We start from the raw sequence: 25,464 nt of genomic DNA on the forward strand, positions 1-25,464 counted from the left end.
ATGTTTCTGTCATTTTTATAATTTTTTTTTTTTTTTTCCTTCTTTTTATGAATTGTGAGAGTGCATGTGCGAGAGAGCGTGTCGAATTATGTAAATAAGTCGTAGGAGGGCAAGAATGCAGTGTTGCTTCGCTGACAATCCCGCATCTTGATCACAGAACGCGGGTGTCGAGCGTTTATTTCTAGACAAATGTGCATTAATTAACGCGAACGAATGCGCAACGCGCGCTTAATTTTCGTAGCTTTTTTCGTAACTTGCGGTATTAATAGTTGCATTTTAGCGCGTTCAGAAACGCATTCGTCGAGAAGGGACAACGATTTTTTTTTAGAACGTGTCCCTTCGCTATTCCACGCGTTGTGCAATCTAAAAGAAGATCAAGGAAAGATTGACAAATATTTTCTTTAGGCAAAATTATTCTATGTATATCTCGACAAGCGCTCTTATTAGTTTTTATGGACTCGTTAGGCTCCGTCCCTAATCCTCGGGCATAATCGCTATTAATTACCACGGTGACAGAGAGAATCAGTATCGTAATTATGTAATATAGACGTATTCCCGACGCTTGAACAATTCCAGTTATGTGTAGCGATTGAAATCAATGTAATTTCGATACATTCAAGTCTGCACGATCGGTCGATAAAAAAATAATTTGCAAACGTTTAATAAATAAGGCCCTCTTTCTCTTTGAAGCTGGGCGACGTCGGGCATTGAATTCGTCGAGATTCTATCTGGTTTCAATTCCTCGATGTATACGATCTTCAAAATTCGGACACATACTTGAAATTTCTCGTGCTATCAGAGCTAACACTTAACTCCACATTTACTCCTCGGCTTCGAGTCAAGTGCACTAAAGCTACATTTTGTAAAATAGTATACGATGTACGATGGACTTGCGCGCACCGTCCCTAAACTTTATGTGATTGTAAAGGAAAAAAAAAAAAAAATTCACATAACACGATATACATAACACCCCCGCGCGAGTTTATTACAAAAAAAGAAAAAAAAAAAACTTTGCGATTTTTATAAAGCGATCATTTAGAATGTAAGAAAAACGATCCGTGAAAATCGATTTTTAAATATTCCTTTCCCTGTCCCTCTCCTTCTCCTGTTAAATTGTTCTTGTCTTTTCTTCTTCAGCTGTCCATTCCTTTCCCCTCCCCTCGTATCTATTACATTTCCTATTTTCGGTTTGTTTGTCTCAGTGTATCAATAATTAAAAAAAGATAAGGGATTTGTTTATCCCCCGCTCCTCAAATAGCGAACGAGAACGGCAGAAAAATGCATACTTATATGTATAATGTGTACTTCCTAGGTAGGCATACAGCATAGATAGAAAAATATTTATTCCATGAAATAAATGGTTTTTCGATGAGCACGGAATAACATTTCATTTTTTTCTCCCTTATCACTATTAAATAATTTTTAGAATTAGTTGCGCGTCTTCATGAAAAATAAAATAAATGATCAGATTTAACTTTCCGTTGATATTTCCGATAAGAAGTTTATCAAAATCTCCTGTGTCGTAATTTGTTAATTTATTTTGATTATTTCAATTACTTTAATCATTATTTGATATTTTATTTTATAAATATACGATATGTATGTAAAAAAGAAAGTGCGTACTTATTACTCTTGAACGTCGTACGTCAATTTTATTTTTAAAGCCATTTTATGATAAATTTGGCAGTATCATGTATTCTGATGCGGCAATCAATCTGCATTTTATTAAATCACGTTCGACGACGTATTTCTTTTTCTTTTTAATTAATCACGAGAGAGAAAGTCTATAATGAGAGCCGACGATAAACTTTCGGGGCAAAAAACGATTATTGTTTTGCGATTTCTTTTCGTCCACCAATTAAAAACCGGTCATGTTTTCGCCAACTCCCGGTACTCTAAAAGTAAAGAATAATATTTTTCTTAATATAGGCGTTATTAATCGTTATATCGTATTACTTTTCCAAATTGTCGATACAAAAATTCTCTCTTAAAAGCAATTAATTTTGCTGACGTAAAGAATCTTTTAAAAATAATTTATAAATGCCAGTTAATACAAATCAAATCTGGACATTAAAAGTATAATTAAACAAGTTGGGTGAACTTAGAGTATATTTAGATATACTCAAAGTTCATGTCAGGAATGGCTGTAACTGATAGTGCTGAAAATTTTGACTGATTCACTCCATCAGTCTCATAAATCAAAACGAATTCGTCAATATGATTATCGTCTGCTTATTATTAATAATTAATGATTTATGGTTGATAAAAATATTATTAAAAGTAACCCTATAATATAAAATTTATCAAAAATATGCATTCTTATCGTTTGCAGATTAAAGTGCACACATAGCCTGTCATTTATTAAGTTTATTCAACATTGCTGTCTTCAAGGGTGATATTACAATCGATGCAAGTTTCAAATTGCATGCTCTCGATAATCTATTACGTGCAACGAAAGATCAATTCAATGACAAATGAGCTTTTTATAAATACTTGATAAAATTTTGATCGCGTCGATAAACTTACAATTAGATTTTACTTTTATTAAATTATTAAATGTACAAGGTGTATCGCTTCCCATAAATCATTGTTGAAATATTATTTTACATGCGCCGTGACGATAAAATAATGTACACATAAAAAAACATGCTTATGGGTATATTATTTTCTACATGCGATTCTTCTTCCTTCTTTATGCGATTCAGTCTTGTATGGATGACTATAATTGTGTCATGGCTTTTACGTCGGTTGCGATAACAGAAACAATTGTAATGTGGAAATAAAGGAAGAGTTATCTGTCGTTAGTCGGATCGAAAGGGTGCCAAGGAAAAATTTATTTAAATGGATGGCGCTGTCAGGGTATCAATAGTAGGATGTGATTTATCAAGAATGCGCAAATGACAGTCAGACAGACAATCATTTTTTTTTCTCAAGTTTTTTATAATACGTTTCCGAAATGAATAAATGTGAAAACTATTTAATTTCAAGTTTTAGGTTCAATTTTTTAAAATAAATTTATGCAACACATTTGTTTTAAAGTAAAGAGATTTTTTTGGTAGAAGAAAAAATTAAAATGACACAACGTGTGCAATGTCAAAGCGTCATTATCATATCGCTTCGTCGCTGCTTTAGCGCTATGTTGATGCCGATATAATATCACTTTTATTCTACTAAACTACTAGAAAAATAAAAAATGAAAAAAAATTATATTTAATTTACAAACCGCATTAATTTGACAATCAAATGTAATTAAAAGACAATTTTTTAAAATAATATTTAAGAAACATAAAAAATTAACATCAATAATTACAAATAATTTAATAAAGATAATTAAATTTTTTAAGTGTTGAAAAAGACTTACTTATATATTTATTACTGCTTTGTGAATGTCATGGGGTGTCAGTGACATGAGCGGCGTTGCTCGGAGTGCGACGATAATTCGCACATATAACGTGATAGTCAAGATGCACGTTCTGACAAGTCGGCCCAGTTGAATTAAAGGCAGAGTCAACTGTTTCGCCAGACGTGCCAATTCTCGTTTTATTGTTTTTCTTCGACGGCGCCTCGAGCACTCGTCCTTGCCGATGGTCGGGTTAGTGCTCTCTTTTTCGCTGAAACAGAAATGCGAAAATCGACATTAACCCGAAAATATCACGGAGAAAATATTTAAACAGAAATAGTTGACGTCGCGTGCCAAGAACGCTCAAGATAGAATTAAATAAAAGATACGAAAGTGACTTTCACCAAAACGGAAAGTGACGATCAGTCGAGAACTTTGCGAGATAAAAATTCCTTAAACTAACTCTGAAAATTTTATACCGTGAACGATATTTATAAAAGATATCTCATCTTTATTTTTTTTAAGTGACACATATTTGTTTTTTTACGTCAAAATTAATTAAACGACGACGTCTTTTAATCATTTTATTGAGAAAAGATTTTCGCTATCTCTCTCGATACTTTTCGGCAAAGATTTGTCTTTCGGAAACAGATTCTTGTCGTACACGGTATTTTTTTCCCTTTTTTATACAAATAGAAGTTGTCAAGTTTGTTCGCTAGCAAAGTCATTTCTGTAAATGAGACCAAGTCGTATATTCATTATAAAGAAAAAAAGAAAAAAAAAATCGTGGAGGTCAAGCTTCGCCTGCCGTCGATGGGCAACGAGCTCTCGAATGCACTGGCCCTTGTGGGCCAATCTACCTAAACTCGCCGACCAGACTATGCTTTAATAACCTTGCACTCTGCGAAGCATATTGGCCGGCTCATCGGATTGGCATTTAAATTGGTAGGTTGAAACACTATCGCCTAACTTTCCTCCTTCCACTTAAAAAACGTAAGAAACCAGACTCGCGACAGATCTATCTATACGAGATATTACATAAAAAATGGCAGAATAAAATTACTCATCTGGAATAATGTGCGCTAGCTTATAAATTAACATATCCGCGAATCCCGGTAACGCTTGATTAGAAACAGTTGATTAAACTCGAGTAACGGCAACTTCTATAAATAAATTTTAAGCAATGAAATAATTAACAAACAGTCAATTATAATTATCATTGTATGTAATTATAATATATATATATATATATATATATATATATATATATGTATATATGTATATGTATAATATAATATTTAAAAAATGATATGAATCATATTAAACGATAATATTTTATTCTAATCATTTTTCTTGAGCAAGACGCTTCTTCCGTGTGTAACAGACTGAGAAATCAATCGGAAATATACGTAACGAGCGTTTAATAAACGTACGATAAATATAAAGTAAAGTTGATTTATCGCAATTCTAAAATAAATTCCTAATTTTAGAAATTACGAACACACAGCTTTGGACGATAAATTCTTATCAATTCTTACAGCATGCAGTCACGTGAAATAACTTGGGTTTTATTGAAAGCTTAGTGATTTGCCACGCAACGCGCCGATGCGACTCGAATAATTGGCAAGGAATTCTGTTGTTAGAAGCAGAAGTAGTGCCCATTTGGAGAAGTGAAAAGCGGATGTAGGCCGACGTTAAAGCGCGTTTTTTACACCCGGCCGTTAAACGAGAGTGCGATGCGGGGGTGGGAATAATAATATTATTTAAAGCATGAGCTCTTTGACATAATTGTCACGGCGTGGTGCCGCTGGTGGTATTTAGCTGCGTTTTATGATCCATTCAACGGTCCGGCTTTTAAACTCCCTCGCGCACGGCCGTCACTCGGATTTGCATTTTACGAGTGAACGGGCAAAGGTGAACTACGATAGATCGGAGAAGAAGAGGGATAGGAAGTCAAAAATAAAGAGAATCTGACAGAGATGCCTGCGCCCAAGTACATGCTATTTATGCATTCATATTCTTTCCGATAGTGTAATTTCTTCGTCAAACGCCATTGGTCGGATGTTGTTTCCTGTACCATTAATTAACCCCGTATCTTACAGATCGCCCGTGAGCGTATTTATTTTCGTGTCGATTTGCGCTTTCTACGACTTCGTGAAGTCTTTTACAAATTTTTATTTCCATTTGTGAATTATTCTTTTTTTAATTTTTATTTTTATAATATTTTATATATACATATATTATTAGTTTATTTAGATAATATTTTCATATATCTAAATCTCATCATATATTTAAATAAACTTTCTCGCGCTGCGTTTTGCCTGGTCGGTGCATGCTCACGACTCGAAACGATTGGATATGGATAAGGAAAGTGATGACGATCGGAATAATGGGACACATGCAGTACCTGTTAGTATGTAGCCTTTATTCGAGAGCGTGGATCAAGTGATCCCCTTTTCACTTAGGGGACGAGGAACTCTGCTGGCTTTCACGGAGGGTCGAAACGACGAAGAAGAAAAGAGGAAGTCGAGTTCGAATCGCAAGGGACGCTATTTCCTGAATGCTACTTCCTCTCGAGCGCCAAGTGGAGTATATGCATCCAGTTAATTTCTCACGTACATCTCCTGTTTTAGATCATCAACTTTATCCGGAAAATACAGAAAGGGAATTTGCACAAGTGAGGGAAGAGAGAGAGAGAGAGAGAGAGAGAGAGAGAGAGAGAGAGAGAGAGAAAGGACCATGTAAAATTTAAACTAATGCTATTTTCGATACGTACGCGTATTATTTACGTTACACTTGCAGTCGCGATTATAATTTGTTGTTGCAGCAGCACAGGAAATGATGGATGAGTTTTTAAGTGAAACGTCGAAATAACATCTCCGTGTTTAAAAAAAAAAAAAAAAAAAAAAAAGATTTGCGGGAACAAGAACGGCAAAAAGGAATGTACGTAGCGACAGCAAAAGCGATGCACTTGAATTAACTTAGGGTATTTCTAGCACTCTAGGTTTAGCTCCGGAACACTCGTGGTATGTTATATGCTGGCAGAAGGTCTCTTCTCTCTCCCCCCCCCCTCATCCCCGCCCCTCTCGCTCTCTCTCTCTCGCTTTCCTTTTACGGATCTGGTGCACTACTATGCTCTCAATGGTGACGAAGCACCCTTGTCGGTTAATTTCGAAAATCGGCTTGACTAATATTCAATAAAATGTGCAATTTGTCGATTTTTATCGAGTTAGAATAAATGGCACTTGTGAATTAAATTGCCAAAGATCGGTACGTTTGCGCAACGCAATTGATTATCAAGAGCTTACGCGCGATAACGACGAAAGATAAGGGAAAGCGTCTCGAATTCTTTGTCAGTCGGTGACGTTAGAAGAACCGCGGTGCGATATTTGAATCAGTTGATACAGGAGTGCTCTTAGATAATTAAAGGTTAAAAAAAAAAAAAAAAAAAAAAAAAAGATAGGAAAGAAATGGCAGAGGAGAATGGTACAAGAGGAATGCCCGCGAATAAGAAAAGAGAAGAAGACCCGGTTACGTGAACGTTTGTAAACGTGTCCTCGGGTAAGCATTCAGGTTTCGGTCGTTTGGGTGGCTGCCTAGGCAGGCTTGCCCGTGTTACCCGATGCCCCCTTCACCTTTACTGCACATATAAGGGCTGCGAGCACCAACCCCCGCACACGCACCAGCGAAAAAAAATGCATACGCATACGATAACGGGGGTGCGTGCCTGAGGGCTATCCTTATGGGGCTTGGGGAGGCCATACAATACTTTAGTAACCCCGTAATGCCTCCCCTTTCGCGCAAGCAGGAGGGCAGGCAGGCAAGCGAGGCGAGGCGAGGCAAAGTAAAGCAGGTAGATAGAGAGCCTTAAAGTATAAAATAGCCAACCGTTGCGCCTCTTCTTTTCTTTTCCGATCTACTCTGCATCAGGACTAAAGGGTTACCAAGAGGGTCGGTGGTATCTCACGTTTGTATGTCAATTTATCAAGCGCTACCAATATGAGGGTAGATGGCTTTTCACTTCCTTTGTCACGAGGAATTTGATTACTTTCTCAACGTAGTAGAGCTTAATTTCCGATTAATATAGATAACGAGAGCTTGATAATATTCAGCAAATAATAATTTTTTAAAAAACTTGCAATAAAATTATTTGTTATAAAGTCAAGTAACAAGGAAAGTAATATTAAATAGTTGGTCAAAGATCAATTAATAATTTTTAACGTCAAATATTAATCTCTATTTTTATACGTATAATAAAAAGACAAATTAGAATTTTAAACATCTTTTAACTTCATTTAATTATTTTTAATTACCTTATGTCCAAAAAATTATATATCTGCAATTTCATATCAATTTGAAATTATTATAACGCGTTTTATACATCGCGATCTAGTACATTTCCATTTACATAACGTTTTACGTTAGTAAAAATCGACGGTTGCATTGCAGGCGATTTATTAAAAGTTTGTCTCGTGCAATACTTATACATTTATCTTTTCGATAAAATATGTTTTATTTAAACAGGAAGTCATAATATTACGCAGCTTATGTACTGATAATTTAAGAGATCGTGAGCCGTCAAACGTCCCGGCTCGTGAGTGTTTGCTATAGTCACATCGGGATTTATTATCGCATAAAGATTCCGAGTCCAGGGAATAAACTGCGATCGGATAACGACGCTATATAATTATCTCACAATTTTAGCGAAGGGTCTAAAAATCGCATAAACGAGACTCGGAGAAAGGTACGCGGATAGGGGCCGAGGAAACGAGCAGAGGTTCCGCGCGAGACGGATCACGATAATTACGAATTACCCCGCCGTGTTTGTAATTAAAAACAGCGGCAGTTTCGTGCGACTGGAATTTCGCTTTGCAGTCCTGCTTTCGGCGCCAAAGCGGGGTGCATAAATCGTGCGCGGTGCCAAATATTCGAAACCCCTCTCGTCTCTCTCTCTCTCTCTTTTCATCGAACGAAACAGAGCACCCTGCGACTCCCGGTGCAGTCGAACCGAGACACACATGCCTGTGGAAATATACGTACGCACGCCCTACCGTCGTCGGCCCTCCTATTTATAACGCGAAATTCCCGGAAGGTGAAGGCAGATAGCATCGAACCCAACCACCGACGGGGACGAAAGAGGACCTACCCATAATTTTCCCCCGATTCGTGGGCTGTCGAGTACCGGCCACCGGCTGCACGCACATCCGCATTCGATCAAGCCACGCGCCCCGCGTTCGCCAACTTCGCTCTCCTCCTCATTCTTCATTTCGTTGCGTTTCACCCTTCCACGTGCATCCGGACAAGCTCGAATTTTTTTACTCTTTAATTTAAACTAATTTTCTTTAGCTTTTTCTCCGCTCAAACGATTGATTTATAAAAAGTACTCGTTTCAATATAATTCTTTTAATAGTTGAATTTTTTCTCAAACTATTTGTTACGTAAAAAATATTTAAACATTTCCTGTTCTCTAAACCAGCTCTAACTCTTTTATAAAATATATAGAGCAAGTTACGTATAACGTTGAAATTTAATAAATATATTGTACGTACATTGATAGGTTTCTCCAGATTTTCGTATGTCCTGCAAAGCAGAAGACGCGGGACACGAATCGGTATCGGTAATCGGCCGCGGGAATTCTGGGAAGATAATAATATTTGCTCCGATGGCAATCAACCGTCCAGACGGCGGCCAGACAAGACAATGATAGATCAATCTTGCGAGTCTCGCACGCTCGGATGCGCGTCACGTCAACGCGCTAACCCGCTTCGCGACCTCACGATCGTGTTTGCCGACGTCGGGCTGACTGACGACTTTAGGAAAGAGTCACCGACGGTCGTAATATACGACCGTGACCAATTTACAAACGGCACCCGTCATTTCTCGTGCAGGGGCAAGCGACTCTTCCTGCCAGCCGAGAGTCAGTAGCCTCGGATCGGTCGGGTCAACGGTAACGGAGCCGCTGACACGACGAGTTCTCCTAGTTGCGCTGATAATGACTTCGTCTTTCTAGTTAAAGTTTCTCGCGGTTCTCATTAATTAATTCAAGTATACTTCTTTTATTATCATTTACTTATATGCATCTTATCTCAAAGACCTTTAAATCTAGTTGCAATGCTTATCATCAGAAGGCGTTAGCAGACCGCCTCTTTAACGACGTCTCACATGACTCGAATTTCACCCACATTCAGTCAAATGATCGATTATATTAAATAAAAAATTTTCTTGATATTGCGTAACCGTTGAATTAAATTAATTAATTTTATTTTTTATTTTAATGATAAGTATACAAGAATTACATACAATATATTTATAATAAATACTGTTCTACAAAAACCCTACTAAGAAGCAAATCTTTTTTTATTGTTTTAATATGTAATTATATCACGTGTAATTTTTATCAAAGACTAGAAAAAAACCATGCGCGCGCTATGCGCTCGCTATTTTTTAAGAGATCTATATTATAAACTACGAAAAAGAAATTATGCGACTTACCAATCTGCATGAGCTTCAGCGGAGTTGTTGACTTCTGCCGGTGACTGTAACATAAAAAAAAAAAAATTAATGTAGACGTGTAAATTAATTAATAAAATTAATTTAAAAAAAAAGTAAAAAAAATTTTTTTTTTTATAAAGATTTTATTTAAAATATTTATACTTACTTAAAAGTTGCTCCGCCGATGCAGGATGCCCGTCCCGAGCCTGCTCCTCCTCTCAGAATATCAGGCCTCCCGTCGGAATGCTTCCTCTCATGTCAGACCGTTCTCGCACTGTTCCCTGCAAACAAAAAGCCCAGATAATTAGTTTAAACTGCGCGAATCTACGCATCACTTCTGAAACAAAAAGGTTATTTCGCAGAGATGTACGTACGCGTAAGGATATAACTTACTTTGAGGAAAGGAGACGTGATCACACGTGCTCTCATCACACGTAAAATGGAGAGGAGAATATAATTTTCGTGCCGGGAGGTTTTCGTTGTAACGCAAGTACGTATTTCGGCACAGACTTGTGGCTGCTGTGTAGGGTGTACGTGTGCTTCGCGTGACCACTGAAAAAGGACAGAGCGAGTGGTCAAGCTGAATAAAGTAAGAAATAATATCGATAGTCGACTAGACCGATCGAGTCGATGAAAGACAGCAACTTGTCAGTGGCAACTGTGGAAACAGCTGTAAGGTTATACGTGCATTAAGAAACATGTATAACATAAACTGCATACAAAATATAATCAACTTGAAAAATAAATAGTGATTCTCGCGTCTGTCACCTAACGTAAGTATCAATTAGAATGTAAATTATTTTGTCTTTTATTTTACTATTACGTCTTATTTTAATGTAACAGAGTCGACTCTGTTATAAGTCATAAATTATAAACATTTTTACAAATTTAAAATACTCTCACGTTATGTCCTTTTCGCCTTTTACAAATGCAAATCAATGATATGTTAATGATACATTTAAAAGTTACATCATGGCTTAACTCATATTATTTTTATATATATAACAAAATCAATTAATTTACCTTTATTTTATAAATAGTTACACATTTAGTTATCTAGTAAAATACTTGTTTGTTAAGTAATATTTATTTGTTAAACATATAATATTCTGAGTGTGCTATAAATTTTGCATTTTTTTGTATTTAATAAAAGAAAGAGAATATTTATTATTGTATTAATTTTAGATTAAAATTTTTGGAATTCTATAAAACTAATAATAAATTAGATATTCTACATCATGTGGAACGAAGATCTAAATACTATTGTGCTGCCTACATTGTCTACCATGATTTTCTTTGTATTTACAATAAATTTCTTTCGGTACCTCATGGGTAATCCTCATATTCAAATTAGAGATGTTACAAAAGAACATAATTGGAAAACAATTAGTAAAACAACCAAGGTAATTTTAAGACTTAATAGATTATTACTAATTTTTTTTTTTTCTTTTAGAAATATATTTACTATTTCTTATCATTTTCTTTTCAAATATATTCTTTTCTAATTTGTCATATACAGGCATATTACTGCAGTATTTGTGAAGCTTTACTATTAAATCTTGATTCTCTTTTCTGTGATTCGTGTGGCGTATGTGCGGACCAAGGTTGTGTAAAGCTCGCCGATAAACAGCTAAAATGCAAGACTATAACTCTACATAATGACCAACCAATGAAGCATCACTGGATTAAAGGTATATTACTAATCTGTAATTATAATATACATTATTATTATACACATTAATATACATTAATGTTATTTAAAAAACTGTATTTAAAGGTAATTTACCACTTGTTGCCATGTGTTACATCTGTGAAGAAGAATGCGACGTTGAGCCTGGGCTTACAGATTGGTGGTGTTGTTGGTGTCAGAGATGTGTTCATAAAACATGTAAACCTTCTCTCTCTGAAGTAATAATTAACAATATTTCGCTTTTTTATATATTTTTTATAGTTTTTTTGCACAATTTTTCTTGTGCAATAGCATTTGGTTGTTTTACATAAAACTTTTCATTTTGTTTTTAAAAAAGTTGGTATATTAAGTTACGAGATACAATTAATTGTTTTCTTTTAGATATGTGATTTTGGAAGATTCAAATTAATGATTATTCCTCCGGGGAGCATAGAAATAATAAATCGACGTAGCACAATGAGGCGCAGATTACATCTCCGTTCTGTTACATCACCAAACTGGCCTAACTGGAATCCAATCATTGTTGTAGGTGAGAAAATAAGAGAGCAATAAATATTTCTCAAAAATACATAAAAATTATAGTATTCGGACGGATATATTTGTTCACATGATTCTTGTTTTTGCGTAGGGAATAGAAAATCGGGGAACAATGACGGTGGACAAATTTTGTCTCTATTCAGAAGATTATTAAACCCCGCGCAAATAGTGGATTTAGCAGAACGTGATCCAGTCGCCGCTCTCGAATGGTGTCGTTTGTTAGAAAAGACCACATCTACCATACTCGTAGCTGGCGGTGATGGAACTGTCGCTTGGTTATTAAACACGATCAATAAACTTGAGTTGGAGGTAAATCTTTTTTGATTCATTTAAAATTTTCAAAAATACATAAATAAAATACTAACAAACATTTTTGTATGGCGCAGCCTGTTCCATCTGTAGCAATAATTCCTTTGGGAACAGGCAACGATTTGTCCCGAGTATTAGGATGGGGAAAGCAACATGACTCACAGTTGGATCCTATAGAACTGTTACGAAAAGTTCAGACAGCGGAGAAAGTAAAGCTTGATAGGTACATGATAGAAAAATTAATATACGGCATTGTTAAATTATCAATTAGATTTGTATATTCAGTTTGTGAAATTTAGGTGGTCTGTGGCAATTAAGCCACACGGTGGATTAGGATTTAGAGGATCGCGTAATAATTTATTTATGTACAATTATATAAGTGTAGGAGTGGACGCACAAGTGACTTTGAATTTTCATCGCACAAGAGAAAGTCGATTTTATCTGTTCAGTCACAGAATATTTAATAAGGTACATTTTTGACAAGTAAAAAAAAAAGGATAAACAAATTTGTAGAAGAAAAATACAATTTACGTATTCTGAATATATCTTTTAGCTACTGTACCTGTGCTTTGGCACGCAGCAAGTTGTGGAAAGAGAATGCAAAGATCTTGATAAAAACTTAGAAGTTTATTTAGACGACAAAAAAATAGAATTGCCTTCTATTGAGAGCGTTGTGATACTTAACATTCCATCCTGGGCTGCGGGTGTCGATCTGTGGAAAATGGGAATAGAAGGTAAATATTTCTAATAATCGATTTAAATTTAATAATATTAATTATTCACGTTACTTGACAGATGATGAAAATTTGGAAGTGCAAAGTATTAACGATGGGAAATTGGAAGTAGTAGCGCTTTATTCTTCATTCCATATGGCTCAGCTTCAAGTAGGTCTCTCAAAACCACATCGAATTGGTCAGGCTAATACTGTGAAGGTATTTGTTTCAACGATTCTAAAGTTTTGTTTGCATCTGTAAGATTGTATGTACATACATAACGTCATTGTTATTTAGATAAAATTATCGCGCTCGTGCGCTATGCAAGTTGATGGCGAGCCTTGGTACCAACATCCATGCGAACTTAACATAAAATACTGCAATCAAGCTTCTATGTTGATGAGTACTGACTTTTAAATGTACAATATATTTATAGGCATTTGCACAAATGCATTTATTCACACGTTACTGCGTGAGTATTAGCAAATTTTTGCCAAATCTGTTGATAATATAGCACTTTGACGACAATTAAAATATCAGAGCGTATAAAATTTAAAGGAAAACTAAAGAAAACTCTAGTCAATATTATTTCATTCCTATCTCAAAACAGCCATGTTAAATCGTGTCGCTAGAGTAAATATATGTCAGGTTAATTGTTTATTAATGCATTAATAACTAATTTCAGGTAATTTAGAAAATAATTTGTTTCAAATTTTAATCAAAATTGTGAATTTTACTTACACGATTTTAAATTAACAAAAAAGAATAATGTAATTGAAAAACTTTGATAAATTCTTGGCAATAATATAAGAAAAGAACAGAAAATTAATTTTACTAAATTATGACAAACTGTCAAGTACATTTTTTCGTAATCTTGATGACAGTTTGGATTTTGCACGAAATGGCTAAAATGATGAAGGATTGAGACTTATTATAAATTAGAAAAAATTAAGTTAATGTGGTAAGAACAATTTTAATTGCATAAAATATATTTAATATTTATATTTGTAAAATAAAAACTAAATTTATTTGTAGTTACTTTTAATGTGCAGACATTGAAGAAAAAATAAAGATTTATTTAACATGAACTGAATATGGTAGCAGACAAAAATCAATTTGACAAACAAAATTGTATAAGAGAAGAAAACGTACGTACGTCTTTCTAGAACCACGGATCAATGAAGAAGAAAGATCGATATCGATTTGACAAAATCCTTTTGTTTATTGTTCGCTTACGCCCCCGATACTTATCATCTTTAACTCTATACAATGAGATTGATGAGAAAAAGCGCATAAAATATATAGATTATACTTAACATTTGTATATGTATAATATGTATTATGATATAACATTAAAAAAATTATAAAACATTTGTATATACATTGTTAATGCATTTGTGGAAATGATACGTAAACGTGTGTATAATAAATCGTATATATAATAAATCGTGTATAATTTATCGCGTATAATAATTTATTGTTCGCTTACGCCCCCGATACTTATCATCTTTAACTCTATACAATGAGATTGATGAGAAAAAGCGCATGAAATATATAGATTATACTTAACATTTGTATATGTATAATATGTATTATGATATAACATTAAAAAAATTATAAAACATTTGTATATACATTGTTAATGCATTTGTGGAAATGATACGTAAACGTGTGTATAATAAATCGTATATATAATAAATCGTGTATAATTTATCGCGTATAATAATTCGCGTATAATAAATCGTGTATAATTTACTATGTTAATAGTATTGGAGATATTATTAATTACTTTAATTAAGTAATTAAGTAATTAATTAATTAATTACTTAATTTGTATATTTTATTTTTAAAATATTAAAATGATTCTTTTCTAAAACAGAATCCAAATTGATCGCATTTGTATCGAAGAATCCTAGCGAGCTGTGGTGGTCCGCAATAGAAAACTGTAATTTTCCCCTTTTTTTTATCTTGAAGTTGCTTGAATACTTTGTCCCAATTAGGACGTCCTGCATTCGTTCTGGTTTTTAAACCTGTGATGAGATCTCGTTTCTCCTAATTAAGAAAAATACCAAATAAAATTAATATATTACCGTTTCAAACATATTTTTTAATCTTTCTGTCATAGACTTGAAAACTAATAATGTATAGATTATAAAAAAATTTATGTAGTTCTATTTCTTACTTTTTCATGCAGAAGGTCCAACGCTAGTTGCAGTCCAACTGCTTTCATGTCATTCTTTTGCAATGCACTTGTGATGTACATGTGCATCTCCAGAAAGCGTTCCATAGTAATACCTAATTCAGCCTGTTCTATTTCAAGTTGAGATAATAAGTTTACGAACCATTCGAATGAACGTTGGTCGCGGTTAATCCAAAAGAAATCCACCTATATACAATATTCTTCGTTAAATTAAAAAATTAAGTAACAATTTAGCTCTTTTTATTATTCAATTTGCTCTAATTTACCACTTTCAGATTTAGTACCAATAATTTATACATATAAATTAATTTACCTTTCGTAAATTCATTTTAGTAGGTGGAATTTCACTTGCCCAAGAAAACGAACATTTTGGACAAGTGTGTCTTGCTTCCCAATAACGATGCATGATCGATTGTAATATAGAAGCGAAAGGTGTAACTCCGATACCCGTGCCTATCAAAACGGCGTGCTGGGCTTGAAAAATGTGGCTTGATGGTGCTCCATAAGGACCGTCTAAAAAAATCTATAGTAACGACATGTTATTTACTACTTAGAAAGAATTTAGTAACAGTTGAAAAAAATCTCATTAAATGATATCTAAGACTTGTAATAAAAGTTTTACCGTAGAAGATTTACCGTACCTCCAATGGTTTTCCAACGGGATAATTTATAGTTGGTTGAGAAGCATTATCGAGTTTCAAATCTAGACTATCTGAACTATTACCAGCTTCGTTAAATCCTTGTCTCGATCTTCCTTCCTCTGCCGCTATTTGCACCGTTATCGACGACATTATTTCACTTCCCTCAGCATTTGTATTCGATACTGCAAACATGTACGTAAGTACAAGGCAATTAAAAATGCAAGATTTGTAAAATATTATATCGATTTTTTCTTTCCCCCGTATAAAATATTTTGAAATAAATGTAAATTTTTACTTGGTAACTTACCAACGTTGAACGACGTGCCGATCTCGTAATCGTCTGTTTCGAAATTGGGCGTCTTAAAAGCGATGATAGTCGGTTTCGTCCTCATGTATCGGAAACTTTGAGCTAAGGATTTATTCTGCGGACTCAAATATGCTAAACCCAATGATTTAAATCGTGCACATCTCATCTGACACTCGTCAAAAGTCCTTTCCGATTCAGATCTCATGTAATCTCGAAGGCTGCGAAATGATGTTATTATGCATTGTATATTTATACATTAAATTATTAATAAAATGTTAATTATAATATGAAATATAAAGAAAAAGATTTATTTTTTAAAAACAAATGTTATTATGTTATTAATGTATTAATTTTCTCACGCTCTGAGTTGTTCTTTCTTCTTGCTCTTGATATGCATATCAGGCATCGAGTATGATTTTTCAAGAGGCATTTTACTATCAACGAATAACTGATTTATTCTCCTATCTCTTCTCGTAGGCGTATCTAACCATTCTTTATTTAATTCTGATGTACCTGTGAAATAAATTTGTGTATAATGTTGCAAACAGTGTTAACTGTGATTACTGTGTATTATTCTTTCTCCTACATATCTAACAATTAGTCAAAATATTGTTACTTTAAATAATTATTAAATCAAATTACGATCTGTAGGTTTCAAATACGCAGACGGATTATTAATAGATGCATGCAAAGGTGGCACGGTATTCGATAAATCAGCTACGAACGAAGGGTTGTCCAGGCTATGAGTATGAGGTTCGGCTTCGACTGAAGTTTTTTGTGTCATCGATGATGCTTTTTTACGGAAACTACAGAAAGAAGAAGATAAATATATTAACATATTTGCACTTGTTAAGAGTGACACACAGTTTAATAAGAAATTATTTATAAGCATTAAAGAAATTAGTTCTTGCATGAATTTTTGCATAATGTTTGACTGAATCATAATTAATAAACTTACGATAGCTTTCGAACGGCATCAGAGTTTTCACCAGGTATAATATCGGCGCAATGAAGTTTTATTTGTTCCTTCTCAAAGTATGAGTACAAGCTGTTGGTCCATTCACCAACCGCGCGAATGTGCAGCCACATATAGTCTGTACAAAAATAATTAAATTTTTACGAAACAGAACAATATTCAAATTAATAGATTATTTTCTAGACTTGCTCAAACAGGAGTTTTATAACAACGACGATTTGAAAGCTCGAGCTCTGTACCTTTTTGCTCGGGAGCGCTGCTAATGGTGAAAGGATGCCATTCATATTTCGCTATTACTGGGATTTTAACGAATACATAATCACCAGGATGAAAGTGAAAATGAGATGGCCGCTTGATGACCAGGTGAGTCACCTTCGAAGGTAAAAGAAGACCGGAACTTATATATGTCTTTCCTCTTTGAGAACGTAACGACATCAATCGACGGATCTTTTCTATCAAATATATGACACCTGGGATGACAAACCACTTCCAAAAATTAGGGCTATGGAAGATCATCAGAATCCAAAATGGTATATACAGTAGATGGGACCAATAAAATATCTAGCAAATTATAAAGATTATAATAAGATTCTGAAAAAAATTAATAGAGGTAATAACGATCAAAGATATTTATACCTCAAAACACCCTCCACGTCGTACAAACGGCAAAGAACAAACGATCATAATGGCAAGAATAATAATCAAAATTAAACCAGTCGGAAATGCAATGCCTGCCACCAGACCAAAATATCTAGGTCGACTTGTTAACAACCATTCGGACATGGTGTAATTTCCACTGTTCATTACCTCGTCTTTTATTATTACCGTCCCTAAAAATATGATCAAATCTTGTTAATTACAGTTATAAGTAAGTTAATTTAACTCCTTATCTTGTGCGCTCGAGTTAATTCAAGCGGCGTTATATTAAAAAAAAAAAAAAAAAAAAAAAAAAAAAAAAATCTGTGCGTTAAAGGGTTAATTAAAAATAGAAATATTTCACTAAAATACTAAAGATCGTTTAACGTAGCTTTTATTAGAATTTCAGCAAAAGATTTCCAATACTTAAAATTATTATATTTATATTGAATATATTTATTTACCGCAATTAATAAGATGCATCAAAGTATGTATAATGCTGAAAACTCCGATCAATATTCCCGTAATTTTATGAAGATACATGTGATGATCTAGAGGGAGTATGGAATTAAAGCGATGGTTTCGCAAAAATGTAAGGCATTGACGCAGCATCAAGATCAAAATAAATGTGCAGTCGAAGTTCAAACATTGTCCTAAAATATATTAATTTAATCTGAGACTTTCAATAATCAACATCTATTGGAAGTTTTAAATTTCTAAAAGAGTTTTAAACTAGAATACAATTATTACGTTTAGGTAATAAATTTAAATATTAATTTTAAATAAATTAATAATGATAAAATATCGCATTATTAAATACAATATATACTTTTCTTACCGGATGCCCGGGCAATCATTATATAACCATTGGAATGCCGATACTCGTAGAGACGAGTTGCAAAAAGAGCGACGTGAATAAGTACAAACATTGACATAAAAGTAATAAAGACAAAATTATTTTTTATATATGGCTTGGTCAGTTGATACGGAAGAAGAGAAGATAATGTCCCCAAAACAGATTTTGGCTTTGGTTTCGGTTGCGGTGGCACCAACCATCGATCTATGCTGTAATTTTATATTTTTAATTCTTACGTTTAATATTGTTTTTAAAAAATAATTTTAAATTTAATAACTTGTAATATAATCTGACAATTAAAGGGATCAAATATTTTATTATTAATATTAAATGGCGATTAAAAAAAAACTTTATTATTTTAATTCTTGGAATTTTGCAACAATTAAGTTTTTTGTAAATTTTATATTATATATGTTTGTACATCTTACATAGCTATTTATCTAACCTGATTGAAAGATTCTCCAACAAACCCTCGTGTTTCTCTAATTGGTTTTTCAGAGCCTCAAAAGTGATTGCTCCTCTATTGCCTTGATCGGCGTCTTCAAAAAGTGCAATTGTTAGATCTTCGATTTGTTCATCGCTGAACTTCATTTCATTTTCTTCCATACAAGCTCTCATAACATGTTCTAGCTCGCAGAGTTGAATTAATCCATCACCTTTCATCATTTTGAAAAATTAATGTAAAGTAATGAAGATGACATTTTGACAAAAATATCGAATTATTTAATCAATTTTATTACATATATAAATGTGACTATTAAAAATCTTCTAAATGTATGTATGTATGTATGTATGTATGTATATATGTATAACGTTCGTATTAAATCCAAGAGCAAATGTGTGTTCTGTAAAATAATTTTTTTAATAAACAATTAGAGACATTACCATCGATATCATAAACTTTGAAGAGAAATTTAATTTTATCATTCGTTGACTTTCCAGCGAATTGATGCATAGCGTCTAGAAATTCTGGAAGCGATATTGTCCCAGAGTTATCTTTATCAAATATTTGAAACACTCTCTCGGTAAAAAATGGCTACAAAAAAATGTAATATTAAAAATGTTAACGATGTAAAAATATTGCATTTGAAAGAACAAAGATACTTGTAATTTCTGCGTACATTTTTCGAAGTAACAATAGTTTTAAATTCCTCACGACGTATTTCTCCTTCATTTCCAACAGTTTGTTTAAATATTTTTTCCAGCCATTCAAGATTTCTTTTGTTAAAGCCAGCCCTTGGTCTAATTGTAAGACAAGATTTAGGTAAAATAATGCATAAAAGAACATTTAAGAAATGTAATAGAAATTAAAGTAACGATAAAAAAAATTTCTAGTTTTTTAATAACAAGAATATTAGGTACCTGTTATTCGTTATTGTAGATAGCATATTCATAATTTGAGTCGACGTAACATATCCCGAGTTCTCTTGATCGATTAATCGGAATAATTTTTCAACAATCTGCGACATGCAATATACGTAATTTTTTATGTACCGCATAATAAAGATTTTTCAATATTATTTTTTACCTCGTTACTCAATTGTACCTTATTTCACACGTATTATATTTGTTATTATTAATATTAATTTTTTTTTTTTTTTTTCTCTTACTTATTCTTAATACGTAAAGATAAAGCCAACTCACCCCTTTGGCATTAAAAATTTGTTGAAAATTGGACAGATTTATTGGATTTTCTTCACATAATACGTACGCAACGCTTTCAATCTGATCGACAAAGTCATTATGCTTTTCATTTCTAACAAAGAATCGAGAGCATTCAATAGAGCGAACATAAAAATATTTAATGTACCATAGAGAATTGAGACGAATGAATACATTTATACAATATAATGGAAAGTTATTCTTACGTTAGTCTTCCCTTCATGAATTCGAGCCATTCATTCTGTTTCAGCAACCCATCGCAATCTTGATCGAATAATGTAAATAATTTCCCAAGAAGTATCTGTGAAATCGATAAATCAATTTTATCAAGTCGATTTCGTTTAAGAAGCGTTAACAGAATATTACTTGTTTTAATATAATTAAGAACATTGATATTTAAAAAAATGATGACAAGAGATAACCGTTCAATATGCAAATCGTCTAAAATGTATTTCTTATTACACGCACGCGTAATCTGGGCCAAAGTTAATATGTGATAATGGAAGTGCGTTTATTAAAATTCTAGCCTCAGGTGTATATGACGACGGCAACATTAACATCAATATGACACGTATCGATCACCATCGGCGTGGATCTCGACGACCGGTGCACGTACGTATACTATATGTATATTTTACTCTCGATCGTTAAGAAATGGGTCAATGTCGTGAAAGATCATACTCCCTCGTCACATGCGAGATCCAGAAACGTGTCCCAATACTGTGGGATATTAGCGAATATAATACATATATATATATATATATAATAGTGGCTCACGAAAGTCTACATACACACCATTAGAATCCATATAATGTTATTTAAGTCTTTTGTTCATACATATATTTTTTTTTTTTTTTTTATTAAAATGTTTTATATGCTTACAATATTAGTTTTTATTATAAGGAGTACGACTACCCGTCAGTTACAACGTTTCACGGTGTACGAATCACTCGATCGGACGGCGGCTAGCATGCGTGTAGCTTAGCGCGGTGTGCGTCACGTTTCACACAACGAAGCGTATACGTGTGCCACGAAGTGCCGAGGAGATCGAGAGGATGGTGGAGGGGTGCGATGTTTTAACTCCATCTTTCTTGCAAAACATGCGATGGAGAGAGAACGCATGCTAGCCACTTGCGCCGCTGATCGTACACTGTGAAACGGATCAACTGACGGACAGTTGTTTCAAAACATTGCTTTAACATTGCTTTTGCAGCTTAGAGATATTACACTCTTTTCGTTACTTAGCTTACATTTAGTTAAACTAATTTAATATGATTTTTTTCAAATCTAAATTTATAATTGTTACTTTGTGCTTAATTAAATTTTAATGAAAGTCTTAACGTTTGAATAATGTAAATTCGTATTTAATAATAATTGCTGACAGGGATTAAAGGGTTAATGGAATAGTTGATAAACGACTCTATGGGATTGGTCTTTGCGATCGATCGATCGGTCCCAAGTGACCGAGAGACGCTTGGGGCATCAAGGCCTCTCGCCTGAGGCAATTAACCACCTTGATCGAAAACCAGAGATCCTCAATAGAGTCTCTCGGTTCTCCTTATCCTATTCAAATTCTCAAGAGAGAGAGAGAGAGACTCATTGCCCAGCGATTGCGATCTTCTACAGAGCTCCCGATAAACAGGTACATGGATTCACGATCGTTAATTTCAGTCAAAAACATTTTAGTTCCGATAAGGATATCTCACCGTAGTTCTCCTTATTCAGTAAAGTATCTTATAATTGAAAGGGAAAGAGAGAGAGAGAGAGAGAGAGAGAGAGAGAGAGATTTTCATCAATGTGCTCTAAGCTGTGTTTAATTTACGTTTTGTCTTTTTCTAATCCTTAATACTACAAAAGATAAAAAGATAAAAATTAAATTAGAATCAAAGTTAATCTGCATTGACGAAAATGACTGTTAATCTTCTTATTCTAGTGCACAATGCTTAGTTTTCATGTAAAAAGATTAATTTTTAATTTAAATAAAAGATACAATATGTCTCATTATTTATACTCTTGTGACAAATAAATCTCTTTAGATCATGGTAAACTCGAATAAATTTTGATTGCCAATCTCAAAGAAAATTGAAACTTTACATCTTGGCGTAGATAGTATGTATCAAACTTGTTAAAAAGATGTTGTGTAATTTTAAACGGTATAACGATAACGTTTTCTGTCGGAGGGTGAAATGATTAACAAGGCAACCGATTGTGATTTTTTAATGCCGATATGTGTTTCGCTTTACTTTTCTTTTCATTTGCATTGTGAGCGACAGTTTATAAAGAGAATTTAAGAGTTTAACATATGTATAAACGTAAAAGCTACTTCTTTATGTCACGATAAGGTTTTCCTGATATTACAAGAAGAAAAACATTACGCAAACAATCCAAGAGAATTGCATCTATTTGATTATACATATTAAAAACAAAAAACATATTAAAATACGTAATTATAATAAATCTTTATTAGATTAGAATTTAATCTATTTGTAAAAATTATATTGTTTATAGAAATTTTGTTTAAATTATGTTTTATGATTATTTGTTTCAAATATTATTTTAGTACTTAAATACAAATAAATTGTAGTAAAGGGGACAATTTAAATAATCTGTAAATGCTTTTTAAAAGAATCATAATTGCTCGACAAGCCAATATACCCATGATGTAACGTCGACGTTACATGTTTAGTACCGCACGAACCTTCTTTTTCTTCACGAAAGAAAGTGAGGCAGCAAGCCAATAATTACAATAATTGCAATTCTTCATGGCCGCTTTAAGAAAGTACCGGATTAAGATCACGAGGATATTCTATCCTCTCGTTATAAATTTGTGTTAATTTAAAGTCAATAGATTAGAAAATTTTTAACGCTCCATATCATTTAGCAACTCGCAATTACGATCCACATTTGTGATATATTTTATTTAAAGAAAAAAGAAACTAAAGTCTTTTAATTAATTTACATTATGTAGATTTGTTTTAAGCTTCCACGGAAAATAATACGCGGAAAAGAAAAGTATTCCATTACATATAAAAGAATTAAATTGCTAAATCTCATATTTTTATGTATGGAATTTTTAAAAATAATTTTTGCATTTAATAATGATTTTTCATACGATACAACATTTTTTATCGAGTTTCCAGATTTCTTTACAAAAAATTATGTTTCACTTTATGTAAAATGCATATCGTGTTGTTACGAAATCCTTTAAAAAATTGTCGTAAAATTAATCTGCGTCGTAAAACTCAGAATATACTTTTCCATATTTCATAAATAAAAAAGTGACGATCTTTATTTTATTTCTTAGTCGTCAATTTATGCAACACTTGTGTATATATTTGCACCATCTATATAATATTTCTTCGGCATAACCGCAAAATTAAAAAAGATATCAAGTATTAATTTTTTTCTTTTAATGTTAAAATATTTATTATCTAATGTTTATGGAAAAGTTTATTGATTAAGATTTAGAGAAAAGCATCATAACTCAACCAAATCGTTATTTTATTATAAAATTAGTAAATTTATTAAATTTAATCTAGTACTTATTGCAATTGTGTAATACCTGATCGTGAAAAAGTCTCTTAAAGGCTTCTTTGCTGTAGCGCTCTGATCTTTCTTCTTGCACTATTTCCTTACATTCTTTCAACAAGATTGTCCTCTTCTTCTCGATTAGACATTCCTTCTCCATGCCGACAGTACTTTCTTCCATGTTACTGAATATTTCCTACTGCTGTAAGAAACAAGGATATCACCAAATAAATAAGAAGGCAGCTATTTTGGTAATTCACCACAATGTCAACAAGATTCTAAGCATTATTATCACTCGCTCCTGTTAACAGACACTAATATAGGTACTTGACAAATTAATCACGTGTAATTTAATATTGACCATGTGAAATTTGATTGGCAAATATTTTTTAATTAACCCTGTTATATTGATTTGATGGCAATAATCCTTGCACGTGTTAGTTACATATTATTAAATTGCAACTATACAAGCTCAAAAAAAAATTAAAAAAAAATTTTATTTTTAATTATTAAATACAAGTAATTAATTTAATAAAATGTAATAAGGCTACTGACTTAAAAAAAATACAAAAAATTGTTAAGACGTTAAGAAATAAACGGACAAAGCAAATAGTATAACTGTCCACTGAGCTTTTACTCCTTGCGATCACAAAATATTAATTATGACAACTATTCTTTTATAAACTTTGCTCGTTGAAAAAAAATGGTTACAGGGTGTAATCCAACGCAGGATGTACCAATCACAGAAAAACAATAATTCTTCGTCACGTATCTTTATCCGCAAATAAAGACTTGACAAATAATTTATAATTAATTAATTCGCGCGTAAAGTTCTACCTCGGTACTTAAGAACTCGGTTTAACATACAAAAGTTCACTTTATCATCTAGTATTAACACACGAGATCACAGTGCCTAGCGTGCCTAGATGTTACTGAGAGAAGGCTTGAATGAAAATCATCCTCGGGGCATCAACGAAACACACGCGTTCGCGCGATTGTCACCGGCTTGGTTGGAAACGTGGTATCAGTGACGCTCGCATTGGATCGCAGAGCATCACAGTGAGGGAAAAAGAAGGAAAGACAGCGAGATGAAAGAGGACAAAAGTCTGTTTTAGTGGCAATTTGAATTGTGTGGGGGTAGAAGAAACGAACAACCTTTCACTTTTTGACAAGTTCTGAGTTCCTCCTTCACTTTGTTGTAACTATAATTAATATAAATAAATATAAGACGTCGTCTTTGTTCATGTCTCTTTTGCTTTTCTATATGTCTAGAGATAACGTTACAATCTGAGAAGTATATATATACAAGTAATTTGTCAGAATTAGATAACATCATCGTCATCAGAATTAGATAATAAATCTGCTTGTTAAAAAAACTTATCTATTTTTTACACGTGATTATTGTTTTAGGTACGTATATGTACGTACAGGTATTTATTACACAAACTACACATTGTTGATAACAAATTGTTTGCCACTTATTGTTAAGCGATAGCACGATGACTTTTGAAAATCACTACTTTTCATACGTTTATAATAGGTATATTTAAAATGGTAAAATATACCTTATAAAGAAA

General features: G+C 33.1%; 2 protein-coding genes and 1 long non-coding RNA gene across 8 annotated transcripts; 1 reads left to right on the forward strand and 2 right to left on the reverse strand.

The window, feature by feature from the left end:
• Positions 1-1,147: 1,147 nt before the first annotated feature.
• On the reverse strand, positions 1,148-10,367 carry LOC139112459 (uncharacterized). Of its 2 annotated transcripts, XR_011547386.1 has the most exons (5): positions 10,226-10,367; positions 9,999-10,113; positions 9,833-9,876; positions 3,362-3,611; positions 1,148-3,178 (listed from the first exon to the last, which is right to left on the reverse strand). It is a non-coding gene; the product is annotated as an uncharacterized lncRNA (long non-coding RNA). The 2 variants fall into 2 exon arrangements; XR_011547385.1 differs by having other exon boundaries at positions 1,148-3,611.
• On the forward strand, positions 10,257-14,405 carry Dgkepsilon (diacylglycerol kinase epsilon). 5 transcript variants are annotated; one of them, XR_011547381.1, is made up of 13 exons: positions 10,257-10,605; positions 11,018-11,235; positions 11,352-11,523; positions 11,610-11,740; positions 11,904-12,051; positions 12,151-12,368; positions 12,446-12,591; positions 12,668-12,836; positions 12,922-13,102; positions 13,164-13,300; positions 13,379-13,553; positions 13,767-14,042; positions 14,117-14,404. XR_011547381.1 is itself a non-coding variant. In XM_070673494.1 (11 exons), exons 2-11 carry the CDS (start codon positions 11,071-11,073, stop codon positions 13,496-13,498), a joined length of 1,587 nt encoding a protein of 528 aa, XP_070529595.1. In that variant the 5' UTR covers positions 10,257-10,605; positions 11,018-11,070; the 3' UTR covers positions 13,499-13,760. The 5 variants fall into 5 exon arrangements, 1 of the variants encoding a protein (XP_070529595.1); XR_011547383.1 differs by having other exon boundaries at positions 13,966-14,042; XR_011547384.1 differs by lacking the exon at positions 13,767-14,042 and having other exon boundaries at positions 14,134-14,405.
• Positions 14,280-24,925, reverse strand: Nox (NADPH oxidase). Its single transcript, XM_070673492.1, has 19 exons — positions 23,922-24,925; positions 20,566-20,660; positions 20,342-20,453; positions 20,060-20,157; positions 19,819-19,939; positions 19,583-19,733; positions 19,143-19,353; positions 18,680-18,906; positions 18,306-18,494; positions 17,842-18,035; positions 17,445-17,766; positions 17,188-17,323; positions 16,872-17,035; positions 16,589-16,742; positions 16,230-16,447; positions 15,923-16,104; positions 15,595-15,804; positions 15,264-15,467; positions 14,280-15,133 (listed from the first exon to the last, which is right to left on the reverse strand). The coding sequence occupies exons 1-19, from the start codon at positions 24,066-24,068 to the stop codon at positions 14,936-14,938; spliced, it is 3,333 nt and encodes a 1,110-aa protein (XP_070529593.1). The 5' UTR covers positions 24,069-24,925; the 3' UTR covers positions 14,280-14,935.
• Between the last annotated feature and the right edge of the window lie 539 nt (positions 24,926-25,464).

This window comes from Cardiocondyla obscurior, linkage group LG28, assembly GCF_019399895.1.
Source record: "Cardiocondyla obscurior isolate alpha-2009 linkage group LG28, Cobs3.1, whole genome shotgun sequence".
Lineage (NCBI taxonomy): Eukaryota > Metazoa > Arthropoda > Insecta > Hymenoptera > Formicidae > Cardiocondyla > Cardiocondyla obscurior.

Excerpts from the sequence above, each read along its gene's own strand:
- Dgkepsilon (XM_070673494.1), top strand. The coding sequence starts at position 11,071 with ATGTGGAACGAAGATCTAAATACTATTGTGCTGCCTACATTGTCTACC. Across the intron at positions 12,837-12,921 it reads GTCACAGAATATTTAATAAG|CTACTGTACCTGTGCTTTGG; the intron begins GTACATTTTTGA and ends TATATCTTTTAG. Across the intron at positions 13,301-13,378 it reads GTCAGGCTAATACTGTGAAG|ATAAAATTATCGCGCTCGTG; the intron begins GTATTTGTTTCA and ends ATTGTTATTTAG.
- Nox (XM_070673492.1), bottom strand. The coding sequence starts at position 24,068 with ATGGAAGAAAGTACTGTCGGCATGGAGAAGGAATGTCTAATCGAGAAG. Across the intron at positions 16,743-16,871 it reads GTATTTGAAACCTACAGATC|GTACATCAGAATTAAATAAA; the intron begins GTAATTTGATTT and ends TTTATTTCACAG. Across the intron at positions 15,134-15,263 it reads TGGACCTTCTGCATGAAAAA|GAGAAACGAGATCTCATCAC; the intron begins GTAAGAAATAGA and ends TTTCTTAATTAG.